The 26,843-nt window shown below is 41.0% G+C and overlaps 1 protein-coding gene across 1 annotated transcript in view; it reads right to left on the bottom strand.

The window, feature by feature from the left end:
* The window catches only part of LOC139748899 (uncharacterized), a 191,019-nt gene that overhangs the window by 12,469 nt on the left and 151,707 nt on the right, over positions 1-26,843 (bottom strand). Inside the window, exon 8 of the mRNA XM_071662266.1 lies at positions 13,665-13,803. Coding sequence (XP_071518367.1) covers positions 13,665-13,803 — 139 coding nt within the window. The remainder of the gene's footprint in view (positions 1-13,664; positions 13,804-26,843) is intronic.

Here is a 26,843-nt window from a genome sequence, read left to right as displayed (position 1 = left end):
CAAACACCAGTAAAAACATAATCTCCTTGGTGGAGGTAATAGAAATAAAGAATATTTGTTGTCATGTTTGGACTAGAGCGCAATTTTAGCGCTTGCCATAGGTGCCATTTCCCCTAAATACGCCTCTGTTTGATCCTGTGGGGTGGTCTTCTTATGTTGTTAGTGTTTTCCTTGGTGTGCATCGCCAGAATAATGCAGTTTCATCTGCATTATACACCTGCTCAGAACTGAGGTGCTCATCAGCTATGAATTTCTCAAATTCATCCACATACTCGGCAGCTCCTTTGTGGTTTGCAGACCACTTTTCTCTGCACACTTTATTCATGGAAATTCCATGACGCTTCTTGAATCTTTGAAGCCATCCTTTACTAAAGTCATGCTCATGTTATAATATAAGTTCTTTATGGAAGAACTTAGCCTGGTTCATTATCAGGCTACCTGACAAGTCCACTCCATTACTGTGATGTTGTCGTAACCATTCCATCATGCAATCATGCTCAGTACTCTAACCATCTTTCATAGTTTTTCTAATCATCTTTTGCTTCTTGGAATTGCTGTCTGCATAGAATTAAATATTTTCTCCCTTTGCTTCTTTATATCATAAACAGTTGATGAAACAATACTGTAGATGTCACACAGCTTACACACTGAAACACCATGGTCCATTTTTTTTCAACAGTTCTACTTTACCTTGGATCGATATGGAGTGGTGTATATGTTTGACACCACGACTGACACTCTCATATGTCTTAGAAGCCATAGCTAGGGCTTAAATTTAAGCAAAATAACCAAGAAGTGCAGTGTAAAGAATGTAAATAAGTGTACTTCACACATGTCATATGTGGCTGCCCAGTAAACTCGTCTGGTGGCTGCGGTAATTTCAAGTTCCTCATGTAATTTTGTCCGGACTAAAGGATGTGCCAAACCATTAGTTGCTGAAAATTTGGTGGTGTACCTGTACTTGTCCAATGCACTCTTGAACTTTTCCACTGTGTATCCTATGTTATTTCTAATGGTAGCAAGAAAGGGTTGAAGAGTCATGGATGCCAGATGTACTGGATATCCTTTCTTTATGTGCATATTGCACCTTTGGATTGTAAAGGTAGTATTTCACAAAGTCTTCCATGCTTGTTGTGCTAGTAGGATGTTATTTCTGAATGTAACTTGGCAACCATACCTTCTAGGATTTTCCAGGTATAGATGATGATATGCCAGGGAGTTTAGCCACAGAGATTTCAGCCATTCCCATACTTTAGTTCCTTTCCCACATTAATAAGGGCTGAGAAAGATCTCTGAACATTCTCAGTCTACAATACTGCCTGTCTTGTAGGGCGATGTTAGAATAAAACAACGTTAACCTCATGAAAAAATAAGTGCCTTGAATAGCATCACTGGCTTTTCTTCCCTTCTCCTAAAGCAAGATTCAAGCCTACCAACCTTTTGCATGAGGCAACCATTGTTTTGTTGTGTTTACTAAAAGTTAGGTCATTAAGCATTATTAGTTCTTTGTCTGTCACATTATTCATCTGGTTTATGATAATGGCTGTGTCTGTCCTGCATTTTGTTGTTTTTGATTTCTTCATTTTTCCCATACCAAAGGAGTGAAACTTATCTCCATTAAAAAGCATGTTGTTAGGCTCAGCAAGTTTCTGTATATTGTCTTTTTACTTACTTGCATCTTCATTTCATATTTTCTTGCTTCATTACGCTGCATGATTTACTTAAACTCTTAGTGCAATGTATGACATAGCAATGATTTTAAGTACATCAAATGATTACGTGAGGATCACTTCCTTTCCTTTATAGCACCAGTTTACCTTCTGACCACTACACTGTATTTGTTTACTTCTCTGCAGCATGGGTGGAAGTGACTGTTAGGGTGGAAGACGAGTCAAAACGTCCTGGGTGCATTGAGAGGAAAGTGTTTGTTTGGTCAAGGTTATGCATGTTTGAAGGTACTGTAGTCCCACTGGAGATGTAAGATTGAAAGTCTAGACCTTGAATGTAAAAGGAAGGATGAGATTGATGGATGTTTTGGAAAAGAAATACTTGTAGGTGATATATGGAGTGTGGTATGTTGATTTGTAAGGAATCACAGTATAAAGGAGAGCTTTAATGAATGCAGTCTGATTGACAGGTCTGGCCAGAGTGTGCTGATATGGTTCAGTCATATGGAAAAGGAAAGGACTTGTGAAGAAAGACTAATTCTTATGTTAGAAGTTATGAAAGTATGGAGGGGGTTGAAAAAAAAGTCCCTGACATATTCAGGCCTGAATAGGAAGACTGTGTGAGATAAAAATATAACGAGGCCTTTCTTGAGAAATTTGAATGAATGAATGAATAAATAGTTTGGAGATGGAGAGAAGAGGGTTGTAATGGGTGATAAGAATACGAAGGTGGGAGTGCTGAAATTGGCAAGAAAGCTGGTAAAAGGAGAGTGCCTCAAGTTAATGAGAATGGAAATTATCTTGTGGATGTCTATGCTGAGAGGGAATTATTCCTTGCACACACCTTTTTTTGAGCACAGTATGATTCACTGGTATACATGGATGAGAAATGACCAAAGAGAAGAGCATGAAAGGTTGATAAAGGCTGTGCTAAATGCTACAGTTGTGAGAGGATTCTTTGGAGAAGGACCATTTTGCAATTCTTGTGAGGGCGAGGACTAGAAAGAAGTGGAGATATGGTGTAAGGAAGAATGGAAAGGTAAAGGTGCTGGCAAGTGAGAAGATGAATCAGAAAAAATGCAAGAAGGAGTAAGAAAAGAGGGTCACCGAAAGCTTATATGGAAGTGTAGTAAATGCAGGGATACAGCCGTGTGTAAATGAGGCATTTAAAATGTTAAAAGTTGCACAATTAGTAGCTGGATACAAGGTTGTGAGAAAACAGAAGTGCATGGTGGATGGAAGAAATTAGAAATGCTATGGAAGAAGAAAAAAGGCATATGGCAGGTTACTCAAAAGGAACGTACCAGTGGAAGTTTAGCAAAGGAGGAGGGAAGAATATAAGATGTGTAAGCAGGATGTTAAGAAGCTGATAGAGGAAAGCAAAGGAAGAGTAAATAAAGATTTTGAAAGAGTTGAGTGAAAAATTTAGGGAAACTAATAAATTGCATGTGAAGGAAGCAAAAAAGGAAAGAGGTGGATGTAATAGTGGAAATGTTAATGTGAGAAGTGGGAAAGGGGAGTTGCTGAATCAAAAGAAGGAAGTGAGAGGATGACAGAAAGAGTATTATAGAGAATTTATGAATCTGGAAGGAGACAGAATTTGTTACAGACATTGGTATGAAAGATGGAAGGAAGAGGATACAAGTACAAGGGCCAGTAGCACCAAGGGAAGTTAAAAGTGCAGTAATGAGGCTGAAGGTAGGAAAGGAACCGAAAGTGGATGGGACTATGGCTGAAATATTGAAGTATGGAGGAGAAAGTGTGAAAAGACTATATGCAATTGATATTTAATTTATCATAGAAACAGAAGGTTGTGCCTAAGGATTGGGTGAAAGCCATTGTTGTTCTTTTATTCAAAGGAAAAGGTGCTAAGGATGCAGGGAGCAATTATAGAGGAATAAGTCTTAAGTGTACCAGAAAAACTATATGCAAGAGTGGTGACTGATGAAGTGATGAAGTAACTGAATGCACATTAAGTAAGGAGCAAGGGGGTTTTATGAAAGGTAGGAGATATATAGATCAAATTTCTGAGGTGAAAATGACTGTGGAAAAGTATTTAGCTAAAGGTAAGAGGTTGTATGCAGCTTTCATGGATCTGGAGAGAGTGTATGACAGAGTCGAGTGGATTGCTTTATGGGATGTGTTACAGATATATGGGTTTGGGGGCAACTACTGAATGGTGAAAAAACTTTTCATTGAGTAGCAAATGCATGCGTAAGTGTGGATGGAGAGCTGAATGAAATTTCAGTATGCATGTAGGTATGAGGCAACGCCATTTAATGTCACTAGCTTTTTAACAAATTTGCTTTCATCTTTCTTATTACTCTATCCATATATATGGATGGAGTAATAAAAGAGATGAGAGCAAACTTGGGAAAGCGGGTGTAGAGATGGAGTATAGTGGTAAGGTATGGTGGCTAGATGACAAACCTGGTTGTGGATGATACCATGGTGTTTCCTGAGAATGAAGAGGGGTTGCAGAAGGTAGCAAGCATCTTTCACCACGTGTAGAAGCATAGGCGATTGAAGGTAAAGGCAGGTAAAGTAATGGGCTTTGAAAGGAAACAGAGTACAGATTTTGCAAAACCCTATAGAGTGAAAGAAGAGAGTGTACTTAACTGTGTTATGTATATGGGGGGAAGAAAGACTGGAAAAGGTGAGAGAATTCAAGTATTTAGGAGTTATCTTGGGTAAATTTGGTGATATGGAAGGAGAGACAAGGAACAGAGCAGTACAAGATATGCAAGTCACTAGGTCCCTTAACAGAACAATGAAGGGTAGAGATGTAAGGATTGATGTGAAGAAAGGAGTTAGGAACAGCACAATCTTCCAAACCCTGACTTATGCAGCTGAAACATGGACATGGAAAGAGTCATAGAGGTCAAGAATCCAGGCGGTGAAAACGAGATATTTGAGGGGAACGTGTGGTATGATGGGAGATATGGTTTGGCAGGGAATGCAAAATGAATGAATTGTGGAGAGGCAGAGTGGGTGAAATGTAATACTTTGATGTGGTTTGGGCACTTGGAGATAATACAAGATGGAGAGTTTAAAAGGAGAGTGTATGATAGTACAATTAACGGGATTGGTATGAGAGGGAGACCACCTGTGACATGGGGAAATAGAGTGGAAAAGTATTGGAGAGAGAAAAATGGTGGAAGAATGCATGGAATGGTAAGTGTAAGGGAAGCCTGTAAGGTCAGGGATAAGTGAAGACTTGCCATGGCCACCCCCTTAATGAGAGTTCCTGGAGGGAAAGAGCATCAGAGATGTAAACAGATAAAGATAAATTTTAGGAGAGAGGGTGTAATTCAGTTGGGTAGGATGAACTGGATCTATGAAGTTGGTAAGTGTGGGTTAGGTTCTGTTTTAAATGCATTGCAAATGTTAATGAGGGAATGAATATGTGTGATGTCCATGTTTGTCCATTCCTAATGATTCCTTGATAATGCAGGAAAGGCAATTAGGCTATTAAAATCAACAAATCATCATTTTACCATTAATGAAGGTTCTTATGAGATGTATTATAACATAAGCTATGATTCCTTTAACACATTCACAAGTATTTTTGCTGTTTTAAAATGTGCTGTTTCTGCCTTGCCTTTGTTCACATATAACTACTCTGGAACTATGTTTGCTCACTGTTTTTCGTTTTTGTGCTGTTGAAATGTTGAAAAGTCTTTCCCTCTGAGAAGTTTCTTAAAAAAGAAAGGGATACACTGAGCTAGAATGGGGCTTAGGGCAAAAGTTTCAGAGTGGGTCCTATTATCTCCTCATTTCAATTCATGAACTGCATTCTCTCTCTCTCAGTACCCACCTAAACTACCTCAGCTGCAGTCCCCTCTTGGCTGTTCAGTTATACAAAGGACTGATTAATATGGGGTACAGCTCTGATATCTGGGGAAGCTCCATCTTTATATTCATGAAATGCTAAGCCAGAAATAATACAACTCTTCCACTCTAACGACAAAACTTGACCCTCTTTCCTTGCACCATAAAATTTGGCTCACCCTCTTTTCTACAGACACTATTTCAGCTTCAGCTCCTGAGAGCTGACTGCTTTCATACCTCTGCCATTTCATTTGTACTATGCTACAGCTGAAGCCTTACTCGGTACAATGCACCATGCCATCATCATGAGAATGAACCTTTGGGCCCATATTTAAATTCCCAGGTGATGTATGATTCGAAACTGCATCCACAGGATCCTAACAATGATTCTGAAAAAATTTCATGCATCACAAACACCCCTAAATTGTCAAATGAAAATGTAAATGCATTATCATTTCAGAGAGCATAATGTACAGTCATTATTGTCAACAATTACTGTTGAAGAAACACTTTATCTTGTAATCTTGTTTATTTTTCTGAATAAAGACTTTCATTTCTTTACTTAAATAATGTCCTGTCTGTATAAATAGGTAAAATATGTAAATAATGTGCACTGAATATAAAAATGTTTAAATGTAGGAAATGTGTGAAATCATACCATGTAAAACACTCGTATGATGGCAAAATGTTCAAGAGATGGGGCCTCACAAGAGTAAAACTACCTCCTTGTACAGTACAAATAGTTAATTACAGAAAGACTGTAAGGTGGTAAAGTGTATGTATAAGAAAATCACTCAGAAAAAAGTCCATAATCGTTATCATTTATTTTACAAATATTCATAACTGTCCCAGGACCACTTTGTAAGAAAAGTTCCTTGTGTTACCCAAGACCTCTGGAAGCTTCAAGGCTATGATTAAATAAATAATGTAGATCCTTGTCACTACCTGACCCTGCCATTCATCAATTCTACACTCTCCCACACTCATATGGTGGAAAGTATACAATACTACTTTTTGGGGTATTTCATTCATTAGCATGGTTGTTTAATTTGTTTATGGATGGGGTAGCTAGGGAGGTAAATGCAAGTCTTGGAGAGAACGGCAAGTATGCAGTCTGTTGTGGATGAGAGGGACTGGGAAGTGTCAGTTGTTGTTTGCTGATGATACAGCTCGAGTGGCTGATTCAGGTGAGAAACTGTAGAGGTTGGTGACTGAGTTTGGAAAAGTGTGTGGAAGGAAAGTTGAGAGTAAATGTGAATAAGGGCAAGGTTATTAGGTTCAGTAGGGTTGAGGGACAAGTTAATTGGGATGCAAGTTTGAATAGAAAAAATTGGAGGAAGTGAAGTGTTTTAGATACCTGGGAGTGGACTTGGCAGCAGATGGAACCACGGACGTGGAAGTGAGTCACAGGGTGGGGGAGGGGGCAAAGGATCTGGGAGCAATGAAGAATGTGTGGAAGGACAGAACATCATCTCAGAGAGCAAAAAGGGGTATGTTTGAAGGAATATTAGTTCCAACAATGTTATATGGTTGCAAGACACGAGCCACAGATATGGGCTGTACAGAGGAGGTGGATGTGTTGGAAATGAAATGTTTGAGGACAAGATGTGGTGTGAGGTGGTTTGATCAAGTAAGTAATGAAAGGGTAAGAGAGATGTGAGGAAATAAAAAGATTATGGTTGAGAGAGCAAAAGAGGGTGCGTTGAAATAGTATGGACACATGGAGAAAATGAGTAAGGAAAGCTTGACAAAGAGGATATATGTGTCAGAGGTGAAGGGAACAAGGAGACGCAAGAGACTAAATTGGAGGTGGAAGGAGAAAGTAAAAAAGATTTTGTGAGATCAGGCCTGAACATACAGGAGGGTGGGAGGCTTGCAAGGAATAGTGTGAATTGGAACGATGTAGTATATAGGGGTCAATGTGCTGTCAATGGGCATGTGAAGCATCTGGGGTAAACCATGGAAGGGTCTGTTGGGTCTGGATGTGGATAGGGAGCTGTGGTTTCAGTGCATTACACATCGCAGCTAGAGACTGAGTGTGAACGAATGTGGCCTTTTTTGTCTTGTTTTCCTGGTGCTACTTCGATTAAGCAGAGGTGGTGATGCTATTTCCTGTGTGGTGGGGTAGTAACGAACGGATGAAGGCAAGCAAGTATGAATATGTACATGTCTGTGTATGTATATGTTGATCTGTATATGTAGGTATGTAAGCGTGTACGGGCGTTTATGTATATATATATGTGTACATTATCATTACAGTACACCCTGTACGTTATCGCTGGGGATAGGGGAGAAAGAATACTTCCCATGCATTTTCCGTGAGTCGTAGAAGGCAACTAAAGGGGACTGGAGTGGGGGGATAGAAACCCCCCCCTCCTTGTATTTTAATTTTCTAAAAGGGGAAACAGATGAAGGTGTCACGTGGGGAGTGCTCATCCTCCTCGAAGGCTCAGACTGGGGTGTCTAAATGTGTGTGGAGGTAACCAAGACGAGAAAAAAGGAGAGATTAGGTAGTATGTTTGAGGAAAGGAACCTGGATGTTTTGGCTCTGAGAGGAACGAAGCTCAAGGGTAAAGGGGAAGAGTGGTTTGGGAATGTTTTGGGAGTAAAGTCAGGGGATGGAGAGAGGATAAGAGCAAAGGAAGGAGTAACACTACTCCTGAAACAGGAGTTGTGGGAGTATTTGATAGAGTGTAAGAAAATAATCTCTAGATTGATATGGGTAAAACTGAAAGTGGATAGAGAGAGGTGGGTGATGATTGGGGCCTATGCACCTGGGCATGAGAAGAAAGATCATGAGAGTCAAGTGTTTTGGGAGCAGCTGAATGAGTGTGTTAGCAGTTTTGATGCATGACACCAGGTTATAGTGATGGGTGATTTGAATGCAGAGGTGAGTAACGTGTCAGTTGAGGGAAAAATTTTCAGAAAAGAAGAGAGAATGTTGGGGTGAAGACAGTGGTGAGAGTAACAGAGCTTGGGAAGAAGACTTCTGTGAGGAAATACTAGGAGAGACTGAGTGCAGAATGGAAAAAGGTGAGAGCAGAGGATGTAAGGGGAGTGGGGGAGGAATGGGATGTATTTAGGGAAGCAGTGATGGCTTGCGCAAAAGATGCTTGTGGCATGAGAAGCGTGGGAGGTGGGCAGATTAGAAAGGGTAGTGAGTGGTGGGATGAAGAAGTAAGATTATTAGTGAAAGAGAAGAGAGAGGCATTTGGATGATATTTGCAGGGAAATAGTGCAAATGAGTGGGAGATGTATAAAAGAAAGAGGCAGGAGGTGAAGAGAGATGTGCAAGAGGTGAAAAAGAGGGCAAATGAGAGTTTGGGTGAGAGAGTATCATTAAATTTTAGGGAGAATAAAGAGATGTTTTGGAAGGATGTAAATAAAGTGCGTAAGACAAGAGAACAAATGGGAACATCGGTGAAATGGGCCAATGGGGAGGTAATAACAAGTAGTGGTGATGTGAGGAGGATATGGAGTGAGTATTTTGAAGGTTTGTTGAATGTGTTTGATGATAGAGTGGCAGATATAGGGTGTTTTGGTCGAGAAGATGTGTGAAGTCAGAGGGTCAGGGAGAATGATTTGGTAAACAAAGAAGAGGTACTGAAAGCTTTGTGGAAGATGAAAGCTGGCAAGGCAGCAAGTTTGGATGGTATTGCAGTGGAATTTATTAAAAAAGGGGGTGACTGTGTTGATGATTGGTTGGTGAGGATATTCAATGTATGTATGGCTCATGGTGAAGTGCCTAAGGATTGGTGGAATGCATGCATAGTGCCTTTGTACAAAGGCAAAGGTGACAAAGATGAGTGTTCAAATTACACAGGTATAAGTTTGTTGAGTATTCCTGGGAAATTTTATGAAAGTTTATTGATTGAGATAGGTAGTATGTTTGAGGAAAGGAACCTGGATGTTTTGGCTCTGAGTGAAACGAAGCTCAAGGGTAAAGGGGAAGAGTGGTTTGGGAATGTCTGGGGAGTAAAGTCAGGGGTTAGTGAGAGGACAAGAGCAAGGGAAGGAGTAGCAATACTCCTGAAACAGGAGTTGTGGGAGTATGTGATAGAATGTAAGAAAGTAAATTCTCGATTAATATGGGTAAAACTGAAAGTTGATGGAGAGAGGTGGGTGATTATTGGTGCATATGCACCCGGGCATGAGAAGAAAGATCATGAGAGGCAAGTGTTTTGGGAGCAGCTGAATGAGTGTGTTAGTGGTTTTGATGCACGAGACCGGGTTATAGTGATGGGTGATTTGAATGCAAAGGTGAGTAATGTGGCAGTTGAGGGAATAATTGGTATACATGGGGTGTTCAGTGTTGTAAATGGAAATGGTGAAGAGCTTGTAGATTTATGTGCTGAAAAAGGACTGATGATTGGGAATACCTGGTTTAAAAAGCGAGATATACATAAGTATACTTATGTAAGTAGGAGAGATGGCCAGAGAGCGTTATTGGATTACGTGTTAATTGACAGGCGTGCGAAAGAGAGACTTTTGGATGTTAATGTGCTGAGAGGTGCAACTGGAGGGATGTCTGATCATTATCTTGTGGAGGCTAAGGTGAAGATTTGTATGGGTTTTCAGAAAAGAAGAGTGAATGTTGGGGTGAAGAGGGTGGTGAGAGTAAGTGAGCTTGGGAAGGAGACCTGTGTGAGGAAGTACCAGGAGAGACTGAGTACAGAATGGAAAAAGGTGAGAACAATGGAAGTAAGGGGAGTGGGGGAGGAATGGGATGTATTTAGGGAATCAGTGATGGATTGCGCAAAAGATGCTTGTGGCATGAGAAGAGTGGGAGGTGGGTTGATTAGAAAGGGTAGTGAGTGGTGGGATGAAGAAGTAAGAGTATTAGTGAAAGAGAAGAGAGAGGCATTTGGACAATTTTTGCAGGGAAAAAATGCAATTGAGTGGGAGATGTATAAAAGAAAGAGACAGGAGGTCAAGAGAAAGGTGCAAGAGGTGAAAAAAAAGGGCAAATGAGAGTTGGGGTGAGAGAGTATCATTAAATTTTAGGGAGAATAAAAAGATGTTCTGGAAGGAGGTAAATAAAATGCGTAAGACAAGGGAGCAAATGGGAACTTCAGTGAAGGGCACAAATGGGGAGGTGATAACAAGTAGTGGTGATGTGAGAAGGAGATGGAGTGAGTATTTTGAAGGTTTTTTGAATGTGTTTGATGATAGAGTGGCAGATATAGGGTGTTTTGGTCGAGGTGGTGTGCAAAGTGAGAGGGTTAGGGAAAATGATTTGGTAAACAGAGAAGAGGTAGTGAAAGCTTTGTGGAAGGTGAAAGCCGGCAAGGCAGCAGGTTTGGATGGTATTGCAGTGGAATTTATTAAAAAAGGGGGTGACTGTATTGTTGACTGGTTGGTAAGGTTATTTAATGTATGTATGACTCATGGTGAGGTGCCTGAGGATTGGTGGAATGCGTGCATAGTGCCATTGTACAAAGGCAAAGGGGATAAGAGTGAGTGCTCAAATTACAGAGGTATAAGTTTGTTGAGTATTCCTGGTAAATTATATGGGAGGGTATTGATTGAGAGGGTGAAGGCATGTACAGAGCATCAGATTGGGGAAGAGCAGTGTGGTTTCAGAAGTGGTAGAGGATGTGTGGATCAGGTGTTTGCTTTGAAGAATGTATGTGAGAAATACTTTGAAAAGCAAATGGATTTGTATGTAGCATTTATGGATCTGGAGAAGGCATATGATAGAGTTGATAGAGATGCTCTGTGGAAGGTATTAAGAATATATGGTGTGGGAGGAAAGTTGTTAGAAGCAGTGAAAAGTTTTTATCGAGGATGTAAGGCATGTGTACGTGTAGGAAGAGAGGAAAGTGATTGGTTCTCAGTGAATGTAGGTTTGCGGCAGGGGTGTGTGATGTCTCCATGGTTGTTTAATTTGTTTATGGATGGGGTTGTTAGGGAGGTAAATGCAAGAGTTTTGGAAAGTCTGAAGTATGAAGTCTGTTGGGGATGAGAGAGCTTGGGAAGTGAGTCAGTTGTTGTTCGCTGATGATACAGCGCTGGTGGCTGATTCATGTGAGAAACTGCAGAAGCTGGTGACTGAGTTTGGTAAAGTGTGTGGAAGAAGAAAGTTAAGAGTAAATGTGAATAAGAGCAAGGTTATTAGGTACAGTAGGGTTGAGGGTCAAGTCAATTGGGAGGTGAGTTTGAATGGAGAAAAACTGGAGGAAGTGAAGTGTTTTAGATATCTGGGAGTGGATCTGGCAGCGGATGGAACCATGGAAGCGGAAGTGGATCATAGGGTGGGGGAGGGGGCGAAAATTCTGGGGGCCTTGAAGAATGTGTGGAAGTCGAGAACATTATCTCGGAAAGCAAAAATGGGTATGTTTGAAGGAATAGTGGTTCCAACAATGTTGTATGGTTGCGAGGCGTGGGCTATGGATAGAGTTGTGCGCAGGAGGATGGATGTGCTGGAAATGAGATGTTTGAGGACAATGTGTGGTGTGAGGTGGTTTGATCGAGTGAGTAACGTAAGGGTAAGAGAGATGTGTGGAAATAAAAAGAGCGTGGTTGAGAGAGCAGAAGAGGGTGTTTTGACGTGGTTTGGGCACATGGAGAGAATGAGTGAGGAAAGATTGACCAAGAGGATATATGTGTCGGAGGTGGAGGGAACGAGGAGAAGAGGGAGACCAAATTGGAGGTGGAAAGATGGAGTGAAAAAGATTTTGTGTGATCGGGGCCTGAACATGCAGGAGGGTGAAAGGAGGGCAAGGAATAGAGTGAATTGGAGCGATGTGGTATACCGGGGTTGACGTGCTGTCAGTGGATTGAATCAAGGCATGTGAAGCGTCTGGGGTAAACCATGGAAAGCTGTGTAGGTATGTATATTTGCGTGTGTGGACGTATGTATATACATGTGTATGGGGGGGGGGGTTGGGCCACTTCTTTCGTCTGTTTCCTTGCGCTACCTCGCAAACGCGGGAGACAGCGACAAAGTATAATAAAATAATAAATATTATTGATTGAGAGGACGAAGGCATGTAGAGAACATCAGACTGGGGAAGAGCAGTGTGGTTTCAGAAGTGGTAGAGGATGTGTGGATCAGGTGTTTGCTTTGAAGAATGTATGTGAGAAATACTTTGAAAAACAAATGATTTGTATGTAGCATTTATGGATCTGGAGAAGGCATATGACAGAATTGATAGAGATGCTCTGTGGAAGGTATTAAGAGTATATGGTGTGGGAGGTGAGTTGCAAGAAGCAGTGAAAATTTCTATCAAGGATGTAAGGCACATGTATGAGTAGGAAGAGAGGAAAGTCATTGCTTCTCAGTGAATGTCGGTCTGCGGCAGGGGTGTGTAATGTCTCCATGGTTGTTTAATTTGTTTATGGATGGGGTTGTTAGGGAGGTGAATGCAAGAGTTTTGGAGAGAGGTGCAAGTATGTAGTCTGTTGTGGATGAGAGGGCTTGGGAAGTGAGTCAGTTGTTGTTCGCTGATGATACAGCGCTGGTGGCTGATCTATGTGAGAAATTGCAGAAGCTGGTGACTGAGTTTGGTAAAGTGTGTGAAAGAAGAAATTTGATAGTAAATGTAAATAAGAGCAAGGTTATTAGGTACAGTAGGGTTGAGGGACAAGTCAATTGGGAGTTAAGTTTGAGTGGAGAAAAACTAGAGGAAGTGAAGTGTTTTAGATATCTGGGAGTGGATTTGGCAGCGGATGGAACCAAGGAAAAGGAAGTGAGTCATAGGGTGGGGGAGGGGGCGAAAGTTCTGGGAGTGTTGAAAAATGTGTGGAAGGTGAGAACATTATCTCAGAAAGCAAAAATGGGTATGTTTGAAGGCATAGTGGTTCCAACAATGTTATATGGTTGCAAGGCATGGGCTATAGATAGGGTTGTGTTTAGGAGGGTGGATGTTTGAAGTAACTGGACAAGAGAATGTTCAATCAGGCACTTATGGTACAAGCTCATCCCAAGATTGAATATTCACCACTAGTTTTGTTCTCTTACCTGAAGCTGAAAGTTACTTTAGAAAATCCCTCAAAACATGTATAATAAGGTTTGAGGTATGGGGAACGATAACTGGTTGAAAAAAATATGCTGAAGTACCCAGAGGAAAGGAGAGGAAGGATAACTAACCATCTTTTTGTATGTTAAAATGACATAATCATGACTGAATTATCAAATTCTGTACTAAAAGGATTACTACATACTGCTGAATATCAAAAACTACGTCCTGCACTTCCCCAAGGAGACCGTTGGTTGAATTCAACTGAAGAGATTGGCCTTTCATCAGGCTCTGAATCTCATTAAGTACAGACAGTTGTTCATGAAGAGCCTCTAAAAGTAGATCTGTGAAGACAGAACAAATTAGATTTTAGTTCAATTATCATTCCAGTGTAAATGCTCTATTACATACCAACAGCAAGTGATAATTTGTGATACTATCTTAGACCAACTCTTCATACCTATCAGAAGACAAAGTATGCACCTTAGAATCAATACAATTTAAAACGTTGTTCTAGCTTCTTTAAGCCAAGCTAAGTTCTATAATAGCTTAGCTGAGCCTGGCCATCTATGTTAAACATCATGGGCCCAGATAAATATCCATAGTTAATTTTTATCCAATATGCCATTTCCTGCAGTGAAAGCACAGTAGTCCATGGAAAGCCCTCATTATTCACCAGACTGTACTGCTGAATACATCAACACAATACACTTGCATCTCATTTGCAAACATAATCAAATTTCCTTCCTTTTCACATCTAAAATCCTTGCACCTCTTTTCATGTAAACAATTTCTAAACGATTTCTTTCCTTTTCGCCAGTTTCAAAAAAAGAAAGAAAAAAGTCTATACATTCCATTATCACAGTTCTGAAGCAACCTACCACAAGAGATTCAACTTTTCCATTAGGGGTTCATACAACTTTCAACTGTACATATGTAAATGAAAGTGAATATGATAAAATTATCATTAAAGCAAAAGAAAGATATATCTATGTATTTATTATACTTTGTCGCTGTCTCCCGCATTAGCGAGGTAGCGCAAGGAAACAGACGATAGAATGGCCCAACCCACCCACACACACATGTATATACATACACATCCACACACGCTTATATACATACCTATACATCTCAATGTATACACATATATACACACACAGACATATACATATATACTCGTGTACATAATTCATAGTCTGCCCTTATTCATTCCTGTTGCCACCCCGCCACACATGAAATGACAACCCCCTGCACCCGCATGTGCGTGAGGTAGCACAAGAAAAAGACAACAAAGGCCACATTCGTTCTCACTCAGTCTCTAGCTGTCATGTATAATGCAACGAAACCACAGCTCCCTTTCGATATCCAGGCCCCGCAAAACTTTCCATGGTTTACCCCAGACACTTCACATGCCCTGGTTCATTCCATTGACAGCACGTCAACCCCGGTATACCACACCAGTCCAATTCACTCTATTCCTTCCACGCCTTTCACCCTTCTGCATGTTCAGGCCGCGATCACTCAAAATCTTTTTCACTCAATCTTTCCACCTCCAATTTGGTCTCCCACTTCTCGTTCCCTCCACCTCTGACACATATATCCTATTTGTCAATCTTTCCTCACTCATTCTCTCCATGTGACCAAACCATTTCAAAACACCCTCTTCTGCTCTCTCAACCACACTCGTTTTATTACCACACATCTCTCTTACCCTTTCATTACTTACTCGATCAAACCACCTCACACCACATATTGTCCTCTCATTTCAAGCACATCCACCCTCCTCTGCACAACTCTATCTACAGCCCACACCTCGCAACCATATAACATAGTCGGAACCACTATTCCTTCAAACATACCCATTTTTGCTTTCCAAGATAACGTTCTCGCATTCCACACATTTTTCAACACTCCCAGAACTTTCACCCCCTACCCCACCCTATGACTCAATTCCACTTCCATGGTTCCATCCGCTGCCAAATCCACTCCCAGATATCTAATATACTTCACTTCCTCTAGTTTTTCTCCATTCAAACTTACCTCCCAATTGACTTGTCCCTCGACCCCAATAACCTTGTTCTTATTCACATTTACTCTCAGCTTTCTTCTTTCACACACTTTATCAAACTCAGTCACCAGCTTCTGCAGTTTCTCACCCGAATCAGCCATCAGTGCTGTATCATGAGCAAACAACAACTGACTCACTTCCCAGGCTGTCTCATCCACAACAGTCTGCATACTTGCCCCTCTCTCCAAAACTCTTGCATTCACCTCCCTAACAACCCCATCCATAAACAAATTAAACAACCATGGAGACATCACGCATCCCTGCCACAAACCGACATTCATTGAGAACCAATCACTTTCCTCTCTTCCTACTGGTACACATGCCTTACATTCTCGATAAAAACATTTCACTGCTTCTAACAACATACCTCCCACACCATATATTCTTAATACCTTCAACAGAGCATCTCTACCAACTCTATCATATGCCTTCTCCAGATCCATAAATGCTACATACAAATCCATTTGCTTTTCTAAGTATTTCTCACATACATTCTTCAAAGCAAACACCTGATCCACACATCCTCTACCACTTCTGAAACCACACTGCTCTTCTCCAATCTGATGCTTTGTACATGCCTTCACCCTCTCAATCAATACCCTCCCATATAATTTCCAAAGAATACTCAACAAACTTATACTTCTGTAATTTGAACACTCACCATTATCCCCTTTGCCTTTGTACAATGGCACTATGTAAGCATTCCGCCAATCCTCAGGCACCTCACCGTGAGTCATACATACATTAAATAACCTTACCAACCAGTCAACAACACAGTCACCCCCTTTTTTGATAAATTCAACTGCAATACCATCCAAACCTGCTGCCTTGCTGGCTTTCATCTTCCGCAAAACTTTTACAACCTCTTCCCTATTTCCCAAATCATTCTCTCTAACCCTCTCACTTAGCACACCACCTCGACCAAAACACCCAATATCTGCCACTCTATCATCAAACACATTCAACAAACCTTCAGAATACTCACTCCATCTCCTTCTCACATCACTGCTACTTGTTATCACCTCCCCATTAGCCCCCTTCACTCATGTTCCCATTTGTTCCCTTGTCTTATGCACTTTATTTACCTCCTTCCAAACCATCTTTTTATTCTCCCTAAAATTTAATGATACTCACTTACCCCGACTCTCATTTGCCCTCTTTTTCACCTTATGCACCTTTCTCTTCACCTCCTGCTCTTTCTTTTATACATCTCCCAGTCATTTGCATTTTTTCCCTGCAAAAACTGTTCAAATGCCTCTCTTCTCTTTCACTAATTATCTCACTTCTTCATCCCACCACTCACTACCCTTTCAAATCTGTCCACCTCCCACACTTCTCATGTCTCAAGCATCTTTTGCGTAAGCCATCACTGCTTCCCCTAAATACATCCCATTCCTCCCCCACTCCCCTTACATTCTTTGTTCTCACCTTTTTCCATTCTGTACTCAGTCTCTCCTGGTACTTCCTCATACAAGTCTCCTTCCCAAGCTCACTTACTCTCACCACTGTCCTCACCCCAATTTCCTCTCTTCTTTTCTGAAAACCTCTACAAATCTTCATTTTTGCCTCCACAAGATAATGATCAGACATCCCTCCATTTGCACCTCTCAGCACATTAACATCCAAAAGTCTCTCTTTCGCGCGCCTGTCAATTAACACGTAATCCAATAACGCTCTCTGGTCATCTCTCCTACTCACATATGTATACTTTGTATATCTCTGTTTTTAACCAGGTATTCCCAATCACCAGTTCTTTTTCAGCACACAAATCTACAAGCTTTTCACCGCTTCCATTTACAACACTGAATACCCCATGTACACCAATTATTCCCTCAACTGCCACATTACTCACCTTTGCATTCAAACCACCCATCACTATAACCCAGGTCTCGTGCATCAAAACTACTAAAAGAAAGATGTGATAATTTTTTTTTTTTTTTTTGGCTTTGTCGCTGTCTCCCGCGTTTGCGAGGTAGCGCAAGGAAACAGACGAAAGAAATGGCCCAACCCACCCCCATACACATGTATATACATACATCCACACACGCAAATATACATACCTACACAGCTTTCCATGGTTTACCCCAGACGCTTCACATGCCCTGATTCAATCCACTGACAGCACGTCAACCCCGGTATACCACATCGATCCAATTCACTCTATTCCTTGCCCTCCTTTCACCCTCCTGCATGTTCAGGCCCCGATCACACAAAATCTTTTTCACTCCATCTTTCCACCTCCAATTTGGTCTCCCACTTCTCCTCGTTCCCTCCACCTCCGACACATATATCCTCTTGGTCAATCTTTCCTCACTCATTCTCTCCATGTGCCCAAACCATTTCAAAACACCCTCTTCTCTTCTCTCAACCACGCTCTTTTTATTTCCACACATCTCTCTTACCCTTACGTTACTTACTCGATCAAACCACCTCACACCACACATTGTCCTCAAACATCTCATTTCCAGCACATCCATCCTCCTGCGCACAACTCTATCCATAGCCCACGCCTCGCAACCATACAACATTGTTGGAACCACTATTCCTTCAAACATACCCATTTTTGCTTTCCGAGATAATGTTCTCGACTTCCACACATTCTTCAAGGCTCCCAGAATTTTCGCCCCCTCCCCCACCCTATGATCCACTTCCGCTTCCATGGTTCCATCCGCTGCCAGATCCACTCCCAGATATCTAAAACACTTTACTTCCTCCAGTTTTTCTCCATTCAAACTTACCTCCCAATTGACTTGACCCTCAACCCTACTGCACCTAATTACCTTGCTCTTATTCACATTTACTCTTAACTTTCTTCTTTCACACACTTTACCAAACTCAGTCACCAGCTTCTGCAGTTTCTCACATGAATCAGCCACCAGCACTGTATCATCAGCGAACAACAACTGACTCACTTCCCAAGCTCTCTCATCCCCAACAGACTTCATACTTGCCCCTCTTTCCAAAACTCTTGCACCTCATTCACCTCCCTAACAACCCCATCCATAAACAAATTAAACAACCATGGAGACATCACACACCCCTGCCGCAAACCTACATTCACTGAGAACCAATCACTTTCCTCTCTTCCTACACGTACACATGCCTCCTCGATAAAAACTTTTCACTGCTTCTAACAACTTGCCTCCCACACCATATATTCTTAATACCTTCCACAGAGCATCTCTATCAACTTTATCATATGCCTTCTCCAGATCCATAAATGCTACATACAAGTCCATTTGCTTTTCTTAAGTATTTCTCACATACATTCTTCAAAGCAAACACGTGATCCACACATCCTCTACCACTTCTGAAACCACACTGCTCTTCCCCAATCTGATGCTCTGTACATGCCTTCACCCTCTCAATCAATACCCTCCCATATAATTTACCAGGAATACTCAAAAAACTTATACCTCTGTAATTTGAGCACTCACTCTTATCCCCTTTGCCTTTGTACAATGGCACTATGCACGCAGTCTGCCAATCCTCAGGCACCTCACCATGAGTCATACATACATTAAATAACCTTACCAACCAGTCAATAATACAGTCACCCCCTTTTTTAATAAATTCCACTGCAATACCATCCAAACCTGCTGCCTTGCCGGCTTTCATCTTCCGCAAAGCTTTTACTACCTCTTCTCTGTTTACCAAATCATTTTCCCTAACCCTCTCACTTTGCACACCACCTCGACCAAAACACCCTATATCTGCCACTCTATCATCAAACACATTCAACAAACCTTCAAAATACTCACTCCATCTCCTTCTCACATCACCACTACTTGTTATCACCTCCCCATTTGCGCCCTTCACTGAAGTTCCCATTTGCTCCCTTGTCTTACGCACTTTATTTACCTCCTTCCAGAACATCTTTTTATTCTCCCTAAAATTTAATGATACTCTCTCACCCCAACTTTCATTTGCCCTCTTTTTCACCTCTTGCACCTTTCTCTTGCCCTCCTGTCTCTTTCTTTTATACATCTCCCACTCAATTGCATTTTTTCCCTGCAAAAATCGTCCAAATGCCTCTCTCTTCTCTTTCACTAATAATCTTACTTCTTCATCCCACCACTCAATACCCTTTCTAATCAACCCACCTCCCACTCTTCTCATGCCACAAGCATCTTTTGTGCAATCCATCACTGATTCCCTAGATACATCCCATTCCTCCCCCACTCCCCTTACTTCCATTGTTCTCACCTTTTTCCATTCTGTACTCAGTCTCTCCTGGTACTTCCTCACACAAGTCTCCTTCCCAAGCTCACTTACTCTCACCACCCTCTTCACCCCAACATTCACTCTTCTTTTCTGAAAACCCATACAAATCTTCACCTTAGCCTCCACAAGATAATGATCAGACATCCCTCCAGTTGCACCTCTCAGCACATTAACATCCAAAAGTCTCTCTTTCACGCGCCTGTCAATTAACACGTAATCCAATAACGCTCTCTGGCCATCTCTCCTACTTACATACGTATACTTATGTATATCTCGCTTTTTAAACCAGGTATTCCCAATCACCAGTCCTTTTTCAGCACATAAATCTACAAGCTCTTCACCATTTCCATTTACAACACTGAACACCCCATGTATACCAATTATTCCCTCAACTGCCACATTACTCACCTTTGCATTCAAATCACCCATCACTATAACCCGGTCTCGTGCATCAAAACCACTAACACACTCATTCAGCTGCTCCCAAAACACTTGCCTCTCATGATCTTTCTTCTCATGCCCAGGTGCATATGCACCAATAATCACCCATCTCTCTCCATCAACTTTCAGTTTTACCCATATTAATCGAGAATTTACTTTCTTACATTCTATCACACACTCCCACAACTCCTGTTTCAGGAGTACTGCTACTCCTTCCCTTGCTCTTGTCCTCTCACTAACCCCTGACTTTACTCCCCAGACATTCCCAAACCACTCTTCCCCTTTACCCTTGAGCTTCGTTTCACTCAGAGCCAAAACATCCAGGTTCCTTTCCTCAAACATACTACCTATCTCTCCTTTTTTCACATCTTGGTTACATCCACACACATTTAGACACCCCACTCTGAGCCTTCGAGGAGGATGAGCACTCCCCGCGTGACTCCTTCTTCTGTTTCCCATTTTAGAAAGTTAAAAAATACAAGGAGGGGAGGATTTCTGGCCCCCCACTCCCGCCCCCTCTAGTCGCCTTCTACGACACGCGAGGAATGCGTGGGAAGTATTCTTTCACCCCTATCCCCAGGGATAATATATATATATATATACATATATATATACATACACATACACACGCACATATACACACACACACACACACATATACATATGTATACATATGAAAAAAGTAAGAAATAATTTAGAAAACTGAAACTTCTAGCTTGAAATGAAATGAGAAAATGAATGTCACATAATGGTTCAACCTCTGGCTATGGAAAAGGGAAATGTATAATTCATTTACACAAACGTCAATAGTAGTTCTCATCAATTTAACCAATGTATCATGTGATACATATTTCTCTAAAAAAGCCACATAAAATGTAATGATATATTAAGATACAGTACAAGCAGATGTATCAATCAACCATTATCATGTGGAAATTGAATGAGATTCAGAGTATTACAGATTTAATCAGAATTCTGTATTGTAATTCTTCATGAAATTAATAATTATAAGTATAAAAATTAAGGGGACTGTATGAGTTATTACAGATATCCCTTGTAAGTTAATGATGTACCTGAAAGTACCTTGGTAACTTAGAAATCAATAACTTATGAACTCAAATTTCATGAAAGTATGAATTACATTCAGCATATGCTATAACTGACCTAAAGCCCATTTTATCAGTATATCTTTACACATATACTTTCCTTTATGCACAATTAATTACCTACACCAAAAAAGGAAAAACTAACTCTACTGTATGCATTAAGCCTGGAAACAAAAAAATATATCATTCAACCACAACTGCACTTTTCTAGAGTTTCTCTTCGATATACTTGCTCACTCTCCCTACATTGACCATTCACTTCTTTTTTTGTTTGGATCTTAACATGAACAATAATTCAAAGAATTTGTTTAACTGAAGTTGGCAACAATCCTGGGCGTTTGATTTAAACCCTGAGATCTTCCACTCCAAACTCCCATTAAATGCCTTCATATTAGCACAATCAAACTTAATATTCAAAAGGTGTATCACCCAGAGGCCTATTCACATTCCACTCACTTCCTTTACTTATATACAAGAGGCTTCATGAAAATTTGTATGTTGGAGAGTTCCTCTGGGTCAGTTGCTGCTGTGTGTAATTATCTATTTGTACTGTTTGGGAGGAAGTTTTACACTGGTATGGCTTCATCCCAGAACATTCTTCATCGTGCAACCTCTAAATCGCTGTACGCTGTCTGAAATTAACCAAGTCTTTAGTTAATTTATTCTTGTCGTCCACCATTATTATACCATAAAACTGCATCCTTATCTTTTTGAACAAGTTTCTTGCTTAATTTCATGTTGTTTCCTCTGGTTGTCCTATCTCCACTCACTCATCTGTTACAAGGCAAACAAATTTACAGCTTCCAACCTTTCTCTGTAATTCAGCTCTCTTAAATCTAGTACTGTATCATCTTTGATGCTCTCCTCGGGACCCTTTCTGTTCGTTCTTAGCAATTCTTTAGATGTGGTGACCACACTAGAGAAGCATACTCTAATTCTGGCTTAATGTATGATGTGAACATCTTGCTGAATAATTCCTTCCCCATAAACTTGAATGTTATTCTGATATTTGCTAGAAGAGAGATGATCTTAACTGTTCTCCCAAAGTGGGCTCTGGTGGCAGGATGGGGAAAATGTCAACCAACATGTCCCTCACACAGATTCCTGCAGCTTGTTTCCTGCTAAATGATATTCATAGTGAAGCCTTCTTTTACCGTGACCCATCTTCATTACTTAACATCATTTGGGATGAAGTTCATCAGCCACATATCAGACCAACATTGGAGTATGTCAAGGTACCCATGTAAGGTGATGCAATTTGCCATACTTTTCAGTTTTCCTAATACCTTTCGCATAATCTGTAAATGTTCAGATAGCAGTCCATACCTTCAGGCAAGTCATTATCATACATTAAGCAGAGTAATTGTCCTAGAACAGGATCAGGGAGCAAATTTTCGCATCAGAGGCCCCATCTTTTGAATATTCTCTACTATCATACTTATCAAATCTACATATGCAGTCAATATTAACCTTCTCATCAATCAATCTGTTCCATTTATCCACCATTCTCAAACCATAAAAGTACTTTCTTACATCTCTTGCAAAATATTTCTTGCTTCATTTTATGTTCTGCCCTTTGGTTGCTCCATCCCTATACGTCTTCAAAAACTGTTCACTGTTTATGTCATTTATCTGTTTCAAAATTCTAAATGTAATCAGGTCACCCGATATTCTTCTCTCAAACAATCTGAGCAGATCTAAAGCCTTTAGCCTCTGCCACACTTTGATAATTCTGGTACAATCTTTCCTACCTTCCTCTGGACCTTATCTAATTGTGCTTTCTCCTCCTTTGGTGTTTTATATATAAATTTCATAAACATCTATGGTAAACCATGGAAATGTCTATGGGGCCTGGATGTGGATACAGAGGTGTGGTTCTGGTGCATAACACATGACAGCTAAAGACTGAGTGTGAATGAATGTGGCCAATTTTGTCTGTTTTCTTGGTGCTACCTTGCTGAAGCAGGGGGTAGCGATGCTGTTTTCTCATGGGGCAGGGTAGTGCCAGGAATGAATGAAGGAAAGCAAGTATGAATATGTACATGTGCACTTATAAGTCTATATGTGTATATATATGTTGATTATATTTATTTATTTATTATACTTAACCACCGTCTTTAGCTTTAGCGAGGTAGTGCAAGGAAACAGATGAGGAATGGCCCAACCTACCAACATACACATAATACACATAAATACTCACTCACGCACGCACATATACTTATTTATATTCATTTTATTATAACTTGTTGCTGTCTCCCATGTTAACAAGGTAGCACAAGGAAACAGACGAAAAAATGGCCCAACCCACCCACGTACACATGTATATACATACACATCCACACATGTATATACATACACATCCACACATGCACATATACATACCTATACATTTCAACGGATACATACATATACATATATACACATGTACATAATTCATGCCTGCTGCCTTTATTCATTCCCGTTGTCACCCCACCAAACATGAAATGACAACCCCCTTCCCCTGCATGCGCGAGAGATAGCACTAGGAAAAGACAACATAGGCCACATTCGCTCACACTCAGTCTCTAGTACTCCAGACACTTCACATGCCCTGGTTCAATCCACTGACAGCACGTCGACCCCAGTATACCACATCGTTCCAATTCACTCTATTCCTTCCACACCTTTCACCCTCCTGCATGTTCAGGCCCCGATCTCTCAGTCTTTTTCACTCCATCCTGTCACCTCCAATTCGGTCTCCCACTTCTCCTCCTTCCCTCCACCTCTGACACATATATCCTCTATGTCAATCTTTCCTCACTCATTCTCTCCATGTGACCAAACCATTTCAAAACACCCTCTTCTGCTCTCTCAAAAACATTCTTTCTATTACCACACATCACTCTTACCCTTTCATTACCTACTCAATCAAACCACCTCACACAACATATTGTCCTCAAACATCTTATTTCCAACACATCCACCTTCCTCTGCACAACTCTATCTATAGCCGACACCTCCCAACCATATAACATCACTGGAACCACTATTCCTTCAAACATAACCATTTTTGCTTTCCGAAATAATGTTCTCGCCTTCCACACATTTTCAATGCTCCCAGAACTTTCGCCCCCTCCCCCACCCTGTGACTCACTTCCACTTCCATGGTTCCATCTGCTGCCAAATCCACTCCCAGATATCTAAAACACTTCACTTCCTCCAGTATTTCTCCATTCAAACTTACCTCCCAATTGACTTGTCCCTCAACCCTACTGTACCTAATAACCTTGCTCTTATTCACATTTACTCTCAGCTTTCTTCTTTGACACATTTTACCAAACTAAGGCACCAGCTTCTGCAGTTTCTCACCCAATCCAGCCACCAGAGCTGTATCATCAGCGAACAACAACTGACTCACTTCTCAGGCTCACTCATCCACAACAGACTGCATACTTGCCCCTCTCTCCAAAACTCTTGCATTCACCTCCATAACAACCCCATCCATAAACAAATTAAACAACGGAGACATCACGCACCCCTGCCGCAAACCGACATTCACTGAGAACCAATCACTTTCCTCTCTTCCTACTTGTACTCAAGCCTTACATCCTCTATAAAAAATTTTCACTGCTTCTAACAACTTGCCTCCCACACATATTATCAATACCTTCCACAGAGCATCTGTATCAACTCTATCATATGCCTTCTCCAGATCCATAAATGCTACATACAAATCCATTTGCTTTTCTAAGTATTTCTTACATACATTCTTCAATGTAAACACCTGATCCACACATCCTCTACCACTTCTGGAACCACACTGCTCTTCCCCAGTCTGATGCTCTGTACATGCCTTCTGGAACCACACTGCTCTTCCCCAGTCTGATGCTCTGTACATGCCTTCACCCTCTCAATCAATACCCTCCCATATAATTTCCTAGGAATACTCAACAAACTTATACCTCTTCATCCCCTTTGCCTTTGTAGAACGGCACTGTGCATGCATTCTGCCAATCCTCAGGTGCCTCACCATGAGTCATACATACATTAAATATCCTTACCAACCAGTCAAAACACAGTCACCCCCTTTTTTAATAAAGTCAACTGCAATACCATCCAAACCCGCTGCCTTGCCAGCTTTCACCTTCCACAAAGCTTTTACTGCCTCTTCTCTGTTCACCAAATCATTCTCCCTAACCCTCTCTCTTCGCACACCATCTTGACCAAAACACCCTATATCTGCCACTCTATCATCTAAGACATTCAACAAACCTTCAAAATACTCATTCCATCTCCTCTCATCACCATTACTTATCACCTCCCCATTAGCCCCCTTCACTTATGTTCCCATATGTTCTCTTGTCTTATGCACTTTATTTACCTCCTTCCAAAACATCATTATATTCTCCCTAAAATCTAATGATACTCTCTCACCCCAACTCTCATTTGCCCTCTTTTTCACCTCATGCACATTTCTCTTCACCTCCTGCCTCTTTCTTTTATACATCTCTCAGTCATTTGCTTTGCACTATTTCCCTACAAAAATCGTCCAAATGCCTCTCTCTTCTCTTTCACTAATAATTTTACTTCTTCATCCCACCACTCACTACCCTTTCTAATCTGCCCACCTCCCACACTTCTCATGTCACAAGCATCTTTTGCGCAAGCCATCAATGCTTCCCTAAATACATCCCATTCCTCATATGTCCTTTGCTCTCACCTTTTTCCATTCTGCACTCAGTCTCTCCTGGTACTTCCTCACACAAGTCTCCTTCCCAAGCTCACTTACTCTCATCACTGTCTTCACCCCAACATTCTCTTTTCTTTTCTGAAAACCTTTACAAATCTTCACCTTTGCATCCACAAGATAATGATCAGAGATCCCTCCAGTTGCACCTCTCAGCACATTAACATGCAAAAGCCTCTCTTTTGCAAGCATATCAATTAACAAGTAATCCAAATACGCTCTCTGGCCATCTCTCCTACTTACATACGTATACCTATATATATCTCTCTTATTAAACCAAGTATTCCCAATCACCAGTCCTTTTTCAGCACACATAACAAGCTCTTCTCCATTTCCATTTACAACACTGAACACCCCATGTACACCAATTATTCCCTCAACTGCCACATTACTGACCTTTGCATTCCAATCACCCATCACTATAACCTGGTCTCATGCATCAGAACTACTAACACTCACTCATCTGCTCCCAAAACACTTGCCTCTCATGTCGCCTTCTACGATACATGAGGAATGTATGGGAAGTATTCTTTCTTACCTATCTCAAGGGATATACAAACACTTAAATTTTAACTGCGTGTATGTGTGTGTGTGTGTGTGTGTGTGTGTGTGTATGTGTGTGTGTGTGTGTGTGTGTGTGTGTGTGTGTGTGTGTGTGTGTGTCTACAAACTCTCCCCTCTCTATAGTTTAACTTTCTAAAAGGGGAAACAGAAGAAGGAGTCAAGCGGGAGTGCTCATCCTCCTTGAAGGCTCAGATTAGGGTGTCTAAATCTGTGTGGATGTAGCCAAGATGAGAAAAAGGAGAGATAGGTAGTATG

This window comes from Panulirus ornatus, chromosome 1 (genome assembly GCF_036320965.1).
Source record: "Panulirus ornatus isolate Po-2019 chromosome 1, ASM3632096v1, whole genome shotgun sequence".
In the NCBI taxonomy this organism is placed as follows: domain Eukaryota; kingdom Metazoa; phylum Arthropoda; class Malacostraca; order Decapoda; family Palinuridae; genus Panulirus; species Panulirus ornatus.
Note: the sequence above shows the minus strand (reverse complement) of the source record. Positions and strands in the feature narration are given on the sequence as shown.